This window comes from Solanum dulcamara, chromosome 4 (genome assembly GCF_947179165.1).
Source record: "Solanum dulcamara chromosome 4, daSolDulc1.2, whole genome shotgun sequence".
Taxonomy (NCBI): domain Eukaryota; kingdom Viridiplantae; phylum Streptophyta; class Magnoliopsida; order Solanales; family Solanaceae; genus Solanum; species Solanum dulcamara.
Genome location: NC_077240.1, coordinates 594,348 through 606,486, shown reverse-complemented (window position 1 = coordinate 606,486; position 12,139 = coordinate 594,348). Strand labels below are relative to the sequence as shown.

General features: G+C 36.0%; 2 protein-coding genes and 1 pseudogene across 3 annotated transcripts; 1 reads left to right on the top strand and 2 right to left on the bottom strand.

Annotated features, from left to right (window-relative positions):
- The first annotated feature begins 1,070 nt into the window (after positions 1-1,070).
- Positions 1,071-8,059, top strand: LOC129885277 (probable serine/threonine-protein kinase PBL21). Of its 2 annotated transcripts, none has more exons than XM_055959495.1 (7): positions 1,071-1,383; positions 1,468-1,577; positions 1,670-2,459; positions 2,914-3,150; positions 3,235-3,384; positions 3,877-3,980; positions 7,978-8,059. In XM_055959495.1, exons 1-7 carry the CDS (start codon positions 1,132-1,134, stop codon positions 7,988-7,990), a joined length of 1,656 nt encoding a protein of 551 aa, XP_055815470.1. In that variant the 5' UTR covers positions 1,071-1,131; the 3' UTR covers positions 7,991-8,059. The 2 variants fall into 2 exon arrangements, with proteins under 2 accessions (XP_055815470.1, XP_055815469.1); XM_055959494.1 differs by lacking the exon at positions 7,978-8,059 and adding an exon at positions 6,366-7,346 and having other exon boundaries at positions 3,877-4,060.
- LOC129885280 (GDSL esterase/lipase At5g55050-like) lies at positions 4,620-6,685 on the bottom strand (annotated as a pseudogene).
- Positions 7,251-11,177, bottom strand: LOC129885278 (L-ascorbate oxidase homolog). The gene is made up of 8 exons (XM_055959496.1): positions 10,891-11,177; positions 10,620-10,729; positions 9,292-9,562; positions 9,052-9,154; positions 8,606-8,951; positions 8,002-8,367; positions 7,839-7,917; positions 7,251-7,716 (listed from the first exon to the last, which is right to left on the bottom strand). The coding sequence occupies exons 1-8, from the start codon at positions 11,044-11,046 to the stop codon at positions 7,504-7,506; spliced, it is 1,644 nt and encodes a 547-aa protein (XP_055815471.1). The 5' UTR covers positions 11,047-11,177; the 3' UTR covers positions 7,251-7,503.
- Positions 11,178-12,139: the final 962 nt, after the last annotated feature.

Sequence of the window (12,139 nt, the reverse complement as noted above, 5' to 3'; positions counted from 1 at the left end):
CTTCTTTTATCTCTACGTTTTCAGCCAATGCGACTCTGGTTGGCTGCTCAATTGGTGAGCGTGGGACACTTCATGAAAGTTGTGGATGCCTTCCTATTTGAGGAGTCAAAAAAGTTGTGGATAGGAGTACAGATCATGTTATACAGCTAATGTAGGTTAGGTTAGAGGTTAAAGGTATCTATATCTGTAACCAAATATTGGGCGTAAGTCTTGATATGATAATTGATGTGGAAAAGTTTGTGGTGTTGATGCTTGAGAATGGATTGAGCACAAACGAAGTAGAAGAGGGACTCATCCTGGAAAGAGTTTCCATGTTCTGTTGGATATCACATGAGTAGGTATAAGACGACACAATAAAGGAACATTAAAGGAGAGCCATTATCAGAATTCAGAATGGAGCTTTTGCACACAATGAATTGATGAATAACCAAACTTCTGGTGCCCATTTAACTCGCCTTTATTGCATTGTGTGCAAACTTCCGCTGAAATAACAGTGAATGATATTCTTTCATGCATTCTTGGAGAATATCTTTCACGTGTTTGAGAAACTTTAATCTCTTTACCTCTTTGAATGAAGCTTCATCAGTTGCTATTATATATTCTGAGAGCGACAGTTTCAAACTAGTCGCATCTTTTTTTTTTTCTTAACTTAGAGCAAACTATAGTTCAAATCAGTGAGGGTGGTAGCAATAACCGTAATGTTTCGATTGCATGCTTACTATTGGGATGTGACTTTGCTTTTCACCCACTTAATGAAGTGTTAGATCGCATCTTTGGATGCTGAATTAATAATGTTGATAATTTATACAAGGTAGCTAGCTAATGCATTGAAAATAGTAGTAGAACATAATTGCAGTGTCGGCACACTAGAAGCGAGTTAAATTTTGTCTTAATTCTGTTTTAATGGTAGTATGGTAATTATATAAACTTTATAGTTAATGCTAATACCAAACAATGAGCTACTGGAATTTATGGTGTAGGACCACACTTCCCATCATTACGTCATAGCAGGAACCCTGAAAACGATTCAATATTCGTTCAATTTTCATATTTTCATTTGATGCTATAGATTCTTAGTAAAATTTTAATATATAGGCATGCTGCCGTTGCCCCTGACTCTGAGTGTATACAATGTTTGGTAGTTCAAGTGCCAAAGGAGGAATTTCCTCACTCCTGAGATGCAGGGGAGTTTCCAAGGCCAAGAAGCGAACCATTGTTGTTGGTCTCAAATCTGATAACAGCAGCAGAGAAATGCTGCTTGGTTTGCTCAATTTAGTCGTAATGCCCGGGGACTATGTTCTGTCAGTTCATGCACAAGAACCAAATGATATGTTTGATCCAAATACTTTTCACATTCACGAGGATTTATGCAAATCCAAGCAGGTCATTTTACACTCTCAACTGTTCATGCCCAGCAATTGTTGGCTACATTGCTAATTCTGTAGTGTACAAATCTTTTTCTTTCAGGTGGATTTTCAAATCAAGGTTTGCATAGGAGAGACGTACATAACTGAGTTGAGTAATCAAGTACGTATAAACTTCGCTACAATGCTTGCCGTAGGATGCAGCAGTTCCTGGTATACATATTTCCTCTCCTGCTTTTGTCTAAAGGTACCGCTTCGATGGTTCCTCTTCCTCTATTTGTCTCATTTTGACTTTTGATTTTCAGGCCAAGTGATCAGATTGCTGGAAAACTTTTGAAAGAATTGCCTCCTACTTGCTCCCTTCTAGTAATGGATAATGGAGGTAAAATCCTACTCCAGAGGCCGGGGACTTCCCAAGAAGGCGCTCCAATAAAAGTTTTTCAATCATCCAAGTCCTCTCTGTCAGTGTCCAGCAGCTCTACGCAGTCAAGAGACAAGTATCAGCTTCAAAAATCTTTGTCAATGACATGTTCTTCAACGATAACTTTATCACAGCCGACTAAAAATGCAACTTTTCCTAGAATCAAGAAGCTCAATAATGCTGCAGCCAAGAGTCTGTTTCAGAGAATAGCTTGCTTAGAATCAATGGGTTATGCCAGACGCTTCACAATGGATGAACTTAGCTTTGCAACAGACAACTTCAGTCCCAATCTGTTGACTGGAGTGGGTGGATATAGTCAAGTCTATCGAGCCAATCTCGAGAATGGCCAGCTTGCAGCAGTGAAGGTCCTTAAAAACACACAATACGCCGAGGATGATCTTTTTCAGGAAGTTGAAATATTGAGTAATCTGAAACACGAGAACTTAATTCAGCTTGTTGGTTACAGTTACAGTAATGATATGCAAGCAATCGTGTATAATCTACTGAAGGACAGTCTGAAACAAAGACTAAAACAGCTTAACTGGAACACAAGGATGCAAGTTGCGATAGGAGTGGCAAGGGGATTGGAATACCTCCATTCTCAAACCCCTCCTATCGTTCACAGAGATGTGAAATCATCAAATATTCTCTTATCTGAAGATTGCCACCCACAAGTAAGTCTGTTATTAGCTTGCTGCTTACATTAGATGGCTTCTCATATTCATTAGCCGGTATGTGTTTCACTGATTGCCATTGTGAAATTATGCTATAGGGAGATGCTTGTTGACTAGTCTAAGAGATGTAAGGGTTATCTAATTCCTTTTTTTGGTTTTCCCCTCAATAACTATGATAAGCCTCTTAAGCATAGATAAAGCATATTTGGGACCATTGAAGAAAGAAAAAAAAAAGAGATGAATCATGGTGTCCGAATGCAGTACTTGGTGAATTCTAAACCCATTAGTTGCTTTTAGGACAAATAAGTGAAGAATGGATTTGTCCTTACTTCAATAACTTTTTTATGAATATCTGATGCCTAGATGCTCAATTCTGATAAGCTGTAGCCTGTAGACAATAAAATTTCTACATCTGTTTGTGTTACACTTGCTGATTTTTGAAGCTGAAACCTAGCTATCAGATTTTGGAGCAGCAGTGGTACACCAGGTAACTCAGCAAGATTCAGCTTGTGTGAAACCAATTCACGTTGTTGGGACATTTGGATACCTGGCACCTGAGTACATCATGTATGGCAAAGTTGATGAGAAGATAGATGTATACTCTTATGGGGTGGTCCTGCTGGAATTGATCACAGGGAAACGGGCCATCGAAAACGACCTGGAAGCTCATCATGAAAGCTTAGTGTTGTGGGTAATAATATGAAGCATGTATGCCTACTGCAAAAGATAAAAGCTGTTTCTTCAATGATTTGAATCTAGATAATGTGAATTGCAGGCAAGGTCTCTTCTCAGTTGTGGTCTTAGTGACCGTCTTGTTGATCCTGACATAAATGAAAACTACAACAAAGACGAGATGAAAACAATGATGTTTGCAGCACGGCTCTGCCTCTTGCATTCATCTTCAAGGAGGCCAAAAATGAAAACAGTAAGTCTTTTCTTTGTCTTGTTCTCTCTTTGAATCATTTTCCTTTATATTGATGTCATCAACAACCTGCTAACCAATTGTATGAGAACTCTTTTTATATATACCGATTTTGATGATTTTTGAATCATAATTCACTGGATTTTTTTTGGGGGATCCTACTTCTAATTTTCTTGATCAAGTAAGTAACATTTTATCAATTATATCCAGATCTAAGAATATGCTGTAATATTTATGACAAAATGCATTCGCTTCTATTCTTCCTGGGATTCTAAATTCTGAGAAAGTTTCAGCCTCATTTACACTTAAAATTTGCTTCTCATTTGATAAACTCACCATACTTTGGCATAAACTAGCAGGGATATGCTGACATAAACTTGTGAGTCATGATGATGGAAACTAAATTATTGCCACTATCAAAGTTTATGAGTGATGCTAAATATTATGTGAATGGTGATATAATAGACAAAAGATTTAGACTTTGCTGGTTTGCAGATCCTACGTTTGTTTGAGGAGCCAGAGCACTGGTTAGAGCTGCAGAGAAAGAGAGAAGAGCTTCTTGATGGGATTGGTTCAGAAGAAGAAACTTGCTTGTGCAGGTATTACGGATCAGATTCAGATGAGGGCATGTTCATAGAGGATAACTGATCACATTATCTTGAGTTTTCATGATATATTGGTATATATATACTGGTTTTCTGTTTGTTCACCAATGCCACCACTCTCTCAACAACAACATACCTAGTGTGATTTCACAAATGGGGTTTGGGGAGGGTTGAGTATACGCAGACCTTACTCCTACCTTGTTGTGAACCACACTCTATCAACCCATTCACTAAATTAAAATCACGAAAAGAGAAAACAGAATTAAAGGAACCTTTTCTCTAGTAAATTGTAGTTCTATGTTAAAGTGATATTAGAGTATCAACAGAAATGTCATTTATGTTGTCAAACATTATTCTTGAAGTGTAAGCTCTATTCGTTCTTTCTCCTTTTTGGTTACACTGGGGGAGTAAGGAGGGTTATATGAGCTCGGCCAGAAGGTGGTTTATTTCTTCAATTTCATAAAACATCACGGAACAAGAGAAACATCGTCTCAGTCCTCTCGAGTCTCAACTAATATTGAGATGCATGGAATGACCACAAATAACTTAGGACATAACGAAAAAGATACCAAATCTTCTAAGGTAGAGGATCCATTGATAGAACTTGTTGGAAGTATAATATAGAGACTGAGAGGAGAAAGTAACAATCTGTGACATTTATTCAGTAGGTTCAACGACACTAATTTTCTGCAGCCAGCTGAGCAAAGTTAATGGGAGAAACATAGAGTGTTGGACCACCGTAAAGTGTGATAGCTGCCAACCGTGCAGCAGCATGTGTTGGGTGGAACAAGTCCCAGAATATGTACTGTCTGCAATCTGAACAGAGATTAGCTGTTGCATTACAAATTCCTTTGGCGTTTAGTGTTCCATGTCCACAGCAGGCTGTGTCCACACTTTTGAAGTCTGAAATGCAAGGAAACACCATTCTCACATTTAGTTCAATTAATTTGCATATTCACATGGAAGTAAAGAGAATGAAATTGAATATTTGTTAGTTCGCATAACAATGGGATTTTATCTGTCATATCCACTTGATAAAACTTTTATTAGTAGCATAGATAGTGTATTGTATTGTAATCATAACTTCTTTCTTAGGTGTAGAACGTTTAATCCTTAGAACAGAGTAATTTGTCTAGAGAAGTTCTTACTGAAGGAACGTGGATTTGGATTATCTATAACATCAATGGTCATTTTGTATGTGTCTCCAAGCGCATACTTCATCCCATGTAGCTCTGAGGTTAGGTTGCACATTAGCTTGTCAAGAGCTGAATGGAAACATCTGGCAAAATCATTCATGGGCTCGAAACACCTTGTCCCATTCAAAAGTCTGTTGGCTGGACAACAACCTACTGGTCCCACACTTATGATGCCAAACTTCCGTGCTCCGAGGCTGTACAAAGTCTAGTATATACAGATGTGTTAGCTTCTGATAAATACCATCTTTGGGATTGTACTTATGAAAGTTGAAGGAAGAATTTTAGATACAAGACCAACCTTTATGTGGTTCTCATATGCTTCCATGAGAAGATTGATAAACTCTTCTTTAGGCATTGTACTTCTGATCTTGAAATAAATAAAGATGTCATTGCTTATGGTACTGATACAGAACAATGATTTAGCGAGCAATGCTTTTGTTGAGTCACGAGCAAGTGCAGTAATCAGATTTTAGCGTACAGTGACAAATTGATTTATCTGCTGTGGCAGGTTAAGGACGTTCTGTTTGGAGAGAGATAGGTATGAATACAAATTTAGACGTTGGAGTGATCAAAAGTTTTTTCTTACTCTTTTGTGAGAGATGATTATTGAGCATATTATTCAGATAATAGGAGTGAAAAGGCTTACCAGCTGTAAACCAGTGTCGTCAAGGAGACCAGAACCTCCTGAGGAAAAGTTTACACCTCGATATATACCCAATTGAAGACCGTATTTCAGGCTGTGAAGAAATAGAAAAGGGGGTGGGCTACTATTGTATCCGAAGAGCCTTGCTGCAGTTAGAAAGTGCAAGATCCTCAATTAGCATTGTACATGTAACAGTGAAATGTCCACACTCAAGGGCGTGACCTAGCAGTCAATGAAATGAGTAAAAACCATATGAGACTAGTGTTCAAATACCATTAGAGACCAAAATCACTAGGTGATTTTTTCTCATCTACCTGCCTTAGTTGGCAAGGCAGAGTTACCTTATACATGTGTTGGCGGGAGGTAGCATGTACCCGGTGAAATAGTCGAGGTGTGCACAAGCTTACGAACACCACTGTCTAATTTTTTTTGAATCTGATAGTGAAATGACTCTATATATAACATTCATGTAGAATAAGTAGGAATGCTTGCTCAAAATCTTATTGGTTATGTTCCTTAGATCTAATGCTAAAATTTCAGTAACACTAACCAAGATGATCAGCACTGTTGAGGCCATTACTGAACCTTCCAGTTGGCCTTGAGTTGACAAAATCAATGCCATTATGAGGAAAGTTAGCTGTTACATTTCAGTCAGGAATGTAAGAATTAGTTCCAACATCTGCTGTTGAATCCCCTAGTATGAAAATAGGAGGTCGCGTTGAGCGCAGTACATCAGCTTTGACTAAGTTGGGACCAAATATTGATAGAGCCAGAAGAATAAGAAGAGAGAAAGGACACATCTTTTCCATGGCGAAAAAACGAGGTTGGTTTAGTGTACTTCCCTTCTCTCCTCTCTTCATTCTTGGTATGTTTGATTAGTTATACATACCTTTGCAGTATTTCCTGAATGAGAGGGGGTAATTTATAGATTATTCAATTGAGCATCAACGAATTATGCGTTTAAATTCCAAAGCAGAAGAAGACACTGAATACCAGCTAACCAAGCTGGGGCGGATTGCCCCGTAGTTGGTTTGTTTATTTCTCAAATATAGCCTCAGACCGGCTTTACTTGTGGTGATAATCACACTGTTTAGAATTAATTATTTAATATTTTGATGAAACAATCAATATGCTTTTTTGGGATGCTTATTTTTTCAACTTGGATTATTAGTCTTATTATTGTTGTCTTGAGAAAATTTCTATTACTGCTATATGGAAGTGAATTGAAAAGTTCTTGTTACTCCGGGGGAAGCAAGTGAGAAATGTCTTTATATGCTTGTTTTTATTGTTGGCCTTATTCTACATTGGAGATGATTACTATTTTGGCCTGATGATGTTATCAATTAATTATATTTGTAACAGTAAACCATGCCTCTTAACAGGGAAAACATGATGTGTAAACTCTATGAGACTTATTATTTGTAATTGGGGAACTTTAAACAACATTATACATAATTAGTGACTTAATACAAACACCAATGCTAGATACATGCCTAAATTCTAAAAAGCAATAATACGAATTACAGTGGAAATGAATGGGGTTGAATTAGTAAAATAATTGAAGGGATAAATGATTAGCAGCAATGAAAAGATGACAAGAGGTCATTTTTTTTAATTTTGGGAAGTACTAAGTGCGTGCTTCTTTTTGCTCTTCATTTTCCAAGTGCCTTTGACAGAACTATAATGTTCTAATGGCTCTACCCTTGGCCCTACCACAGTGCAAAGCATTCTTTGGAATAGCATATTCATCGCGGAATGATTGAACTGGTGTATAAACTCGCAAATAAAATTGTTGGCCAAGATACTGCCTTGCCCAGAATTGACTCCTCAGATTCCACATTCCTACATTATCCAGGGGCACATATATTGCCGTCCATGATCTTGGATAAACCTGTCAAAGCCAATACCAAGATTCAAGAAACGTCACATTTTGTACAATTTATTCAATAGTTAGCAAAATGGCATTGTGAAATGTAATATGAGTAATTAATGAGTTGATTATTTGATTCTAACCTGTGTGGTACAGCGTGAAACTGCGTCTATAAGGTTGTACTGTTGTTTACTTGCAGGACTCCATCTACCTTCATCCATTCTGTGAAAATTACAGTATGTCACTGTTTAGTAACTAAATGCATGTGATTTTTGTGTATAGAATGAGATGTTGAGGTGTAATTACCCAACAACGAAGAAAGAGTATCCATCAAGATGCCAACTTTGGACAATGTTCTCTCTGTTCTCAAATACAATCTCTACAAATGCTCTGTAGTCTGCTCCCATAACTGCTGTGTCAAGGTGAATTTTTCGACCTTCAGGCTGATCCGGGATGCTTCCAACTTTGAATACTCCATTGATATTGTAATAGTCTGCTAGCTTAAGGGGCGTATCAGCAGGGATGAAGGACACTCCGTTAACTGCATATCTCTGTTTTTTATCAACTAAGCCAGCATGATTGGCTAGTCTTATTGTTCTACTGACATTGATCTGACCATAATGATAGGAGCCTTGAGGGTTTGGTCTTGGCCCACTGGCTGTAAGATTAGTCCTGGAAATCATAGAATGAATCAGTTTCATAAATTGAAGAATAAAGCGAATCACATGCATTATTGGAAAAAAATATGCTGAAGTGTGTAACAGATGAAAAAGAATCAGGTCCACCGTTGCGGGGTTTAAGGCATGATATAGCTTAGTAAGTCAATTTCTGTTTATCTAACAATATAAAAGTTCTTTGCTGAGATGGTCATGCACTTAAACAAAAAAAAAATTCAAGAAAGGTGTCGTACCTGATAGAACGAGCCTGATTTAGGGACCAAGAAATGCCAGTGGTTGGCCCTGGAGGAGGTAATCCAGAAACTGGCTTTTTCGAGTTGCTGTAGTGAAGAATGGCTGTGGAATTGAGAATTTGAGTGGTGAAGCGGCTGGAAACAGCAATGTAGTAATCTTGAGCGGGCTGATCTGCAGTGACCAACACTGAGTAGGACTGGCCAACATGCACGTCAAGAGAAGACAATGTAGTTTGAATTGTGTGAGTTCCCTCAACTTCTACCAACTTCATTTTGTGTCCCTGAATTCGAAAGTTCAGTGAATTTTGAAGTCCCACATTGGATATTCTTAACCTGTATGTTTTCCCTGGAAAATTTTCACTCATTTTCAGCTCATTAATCTACAGGTGAAAATTAACAAATGGTTCTTTGAAACAGAAAAGAGTCCATTTTGTTTCTTGGCATACCTGGTTCAACAGTGAATTTTGCACCATCACGACCAAGGCCATTGATCTGAATGCCATCAGGGAATTTAAGCCTCTTTCCGCGGTCTAAAATTGTTTTTAATACCTGCAAATATATCCAAAATCAACAATTCGAATATCCTCGAGGCAAATTAAATTTAGTCCCTTTCCTTATGAAGGAAATATGCTAAGATTAAGGGTGCTTTAGTGCAACGAAAGTCATTTTTTCAATACAATATTTACCTTGTGATCAGTTTTGTACCAATCTCCAATAAGAAGGGTGAAATCTCCAGCAGGTTCAGGAAAAGGGACTGGAATTCTTGGCCTACTGAGAATCCTAATTCCTCCAAATCCACCAGCAGCTTTGTGGAATTGGAGTGATGGAAAATAGAAGAAACTTCCAATTTGATCTTTCACCTGCATTATGTAAGTGAAATTTTTCCCTGGAGGGATGGGACATGTTGTTCCATATACGCCGTCTTCAAACGAATTTTTCCTTTGTTGGAGTCCATTCCTGCATTAAAATTTTGTGACGGTGTTACAGTCTGTTTGATCAAGCTTATGAGAAGTTAAAAGTGCTTATTTTAGAGAGTTGACTGTTTTCAACAAGCTAAGTAAAAATAGCTTCTCCTCGGATTGTTGCTCTAATATTGACAATGCTTTTTAAAAAAAAAAAAAATTGATTAGGCAAACATATACTGTTATTCCCCTACAAGTATTTCTTGTGATGAAAAAATACATTTCAAATTAAGGAAAATTTCAAAATTTGGCCAAACTGGCTATTACATTAGGTGCCTAACAAACTCAAAAATTTATTCTAGTTGTAGAGTAGAAACTTATAATCCCCGGAGCCTTGCCGGCTTTTGATGACTTTCCTTATTTTGAAAAAGTCCAAGCTAATACTTGATAATATCTATTGTCTATGTATTATTTTTGAAATTAATACACTTCTTTTTTCAACTCATCAAAATTGTTTTTCATTTGTTCTGCTGATATTTATTATATCAAAGTCTCAAATGATCTTACCTAAAAAACTAGAAATATTCTTGCGAAGCCAAGAGAAAAGGCAGAAATTAATACTCATAAAGAAGGAAACTTTTATTTCTTCATTTATGCTATTGACGTTTCGTAATGGACTACTTTTCCAACAAACCACTTATCAAACTGAATGAGTGTGTTTATACTTTATATGCTGAAATTCATTTATTAGTTACACAGGTAGAATTAAATCGTGATCTAGTGTATTCTTGTAAAGTGGAAAAGTAAAAATCTATTTTATAGTCTGAAAGATAAAATATTTTAACCATTGTATAATAAAGATAAAGGGTGGATTTCTGTTTTGTTTTTTTTTTGTAAACTTTACACACTTTTATTAGAATGTGTTAAAGAGACGACGTTAACATCAATTTAGTAAATGCATGCAAACGAGAACAAAATGATATTTAATTATGGACCTAATTTATATATAACAAATATTTACGCTAACAATATATTTTAATATGTCATAACAAAAACGACTAGCGCATATAATTTTTTTTTTTAAAAAAAAAGTGATGGAAGGAGATATATACCAGGTGAAAAGAAAAGGGTCAGGCAAGTCATTATGGACGTTGATGATAAGGTTGTCATTGGTAACACTGTATATATCCGGACCTGGAAATTGCCCATTTATCAGAATTCCCTGTTCACCATCCACAAGTATAATCATTAGAATTATAACAAATCAGTTTTTACGTTTATAAACTAACATACTGCTATATGGTTATATGTCAAAAACAATCTGTTTTTCTTAAAATATAGAATGAAATTTGGACACTAAATACGTAAACAGAATTAAAATACCTGTTGGCGGACACCAAGAGGATATATATCGCCATAACTGATTCTCCAGTCGAAGTATCTGTAAGGATCCTCCGCAACTACTTCATAAATAGTTGCCATGTACAGCGCCAGTACTAGCGCAATTCGACACCATCTTCTTCCATTTTCCAACCTCATTCTCGTCAATTTCTTAAGGAACGCAACTAATATTATAATGGAGATCTATGATCGTTGAAGTGTATATATTACCAAGTAATAAATACTACTACTAATAATAAAAATATATAAGGAACTAGCTATATTGAATACTTAGGAAAGTAGTGCAAAATACATATAGGAAAATGAGAAGTGAAGAGTTTATTTATATATATATATATATATATAGCGTAAAGGTATGGTTTAGTTAGTTAGTAGTAACAGAATGAAAAACACGCCTCCGTGACTTAATTGTTAGAACGCGCCATTAATCTGCCAGGCTGGCATAAGTATGAGTATGTTTAATAGTAGTATAAGAAACTCAACTATAAAAAAAAAAAAGAAAAAAAGAGCTTCATACATGCTGTACTTTAGTTGTAAAACTGACCCCACCATCCAACTTTCCACTTGTTTTTCTTCCGTATACTTCCCATAGTCTCAAATGTTGTTGTTCTAAATTGTCTTTAATAGAAAACGTTTTACAACTAAGAATTTTTTGACGGAGTGAATTAGGCTTTAATAGTGGTTATATATAAATACTTAGTGAAAAATCAAAAGAAAAAAAGCTATACTAGAGTTGTAAGTAATCATCCATTCTTATAATTAAAAGTTGAGCTCTGAATATGAAATTGTCTTTAATAAAAAATATTTTAGAATTTTTTAGCACAAAGTCAGATTAGTCAAACCCAAATCAAATAATGGACATCGGGCGGAAAACTAAATAAAAAATGCTCCTGGTGGACCCAGCATATAGGTCTAAATTTTCCATTTTGTGATTATATATGTTATTGTCTAAAACTAATATCCCAAAATTCTTCGATCTTTTTATTTGGTACATAGTTATTTGGAAGAATTCCAAAAAAAATTACGGAGTACTAATTACAAGTTTCAATTAAGGCGTTAAAGTTTTTATTAATTAAGTTTGAAACAAATTAAGGATGTGCTAGATTTGGATAAATTGAAACTAAATTCATCAAAATGTAATTATTACTTAACGGTAATCAATTGATGTGTACATTCATAATTTTCACTTTAATTAACGTCTACATAAAGGTCCATTAAATTACTTTGTTTG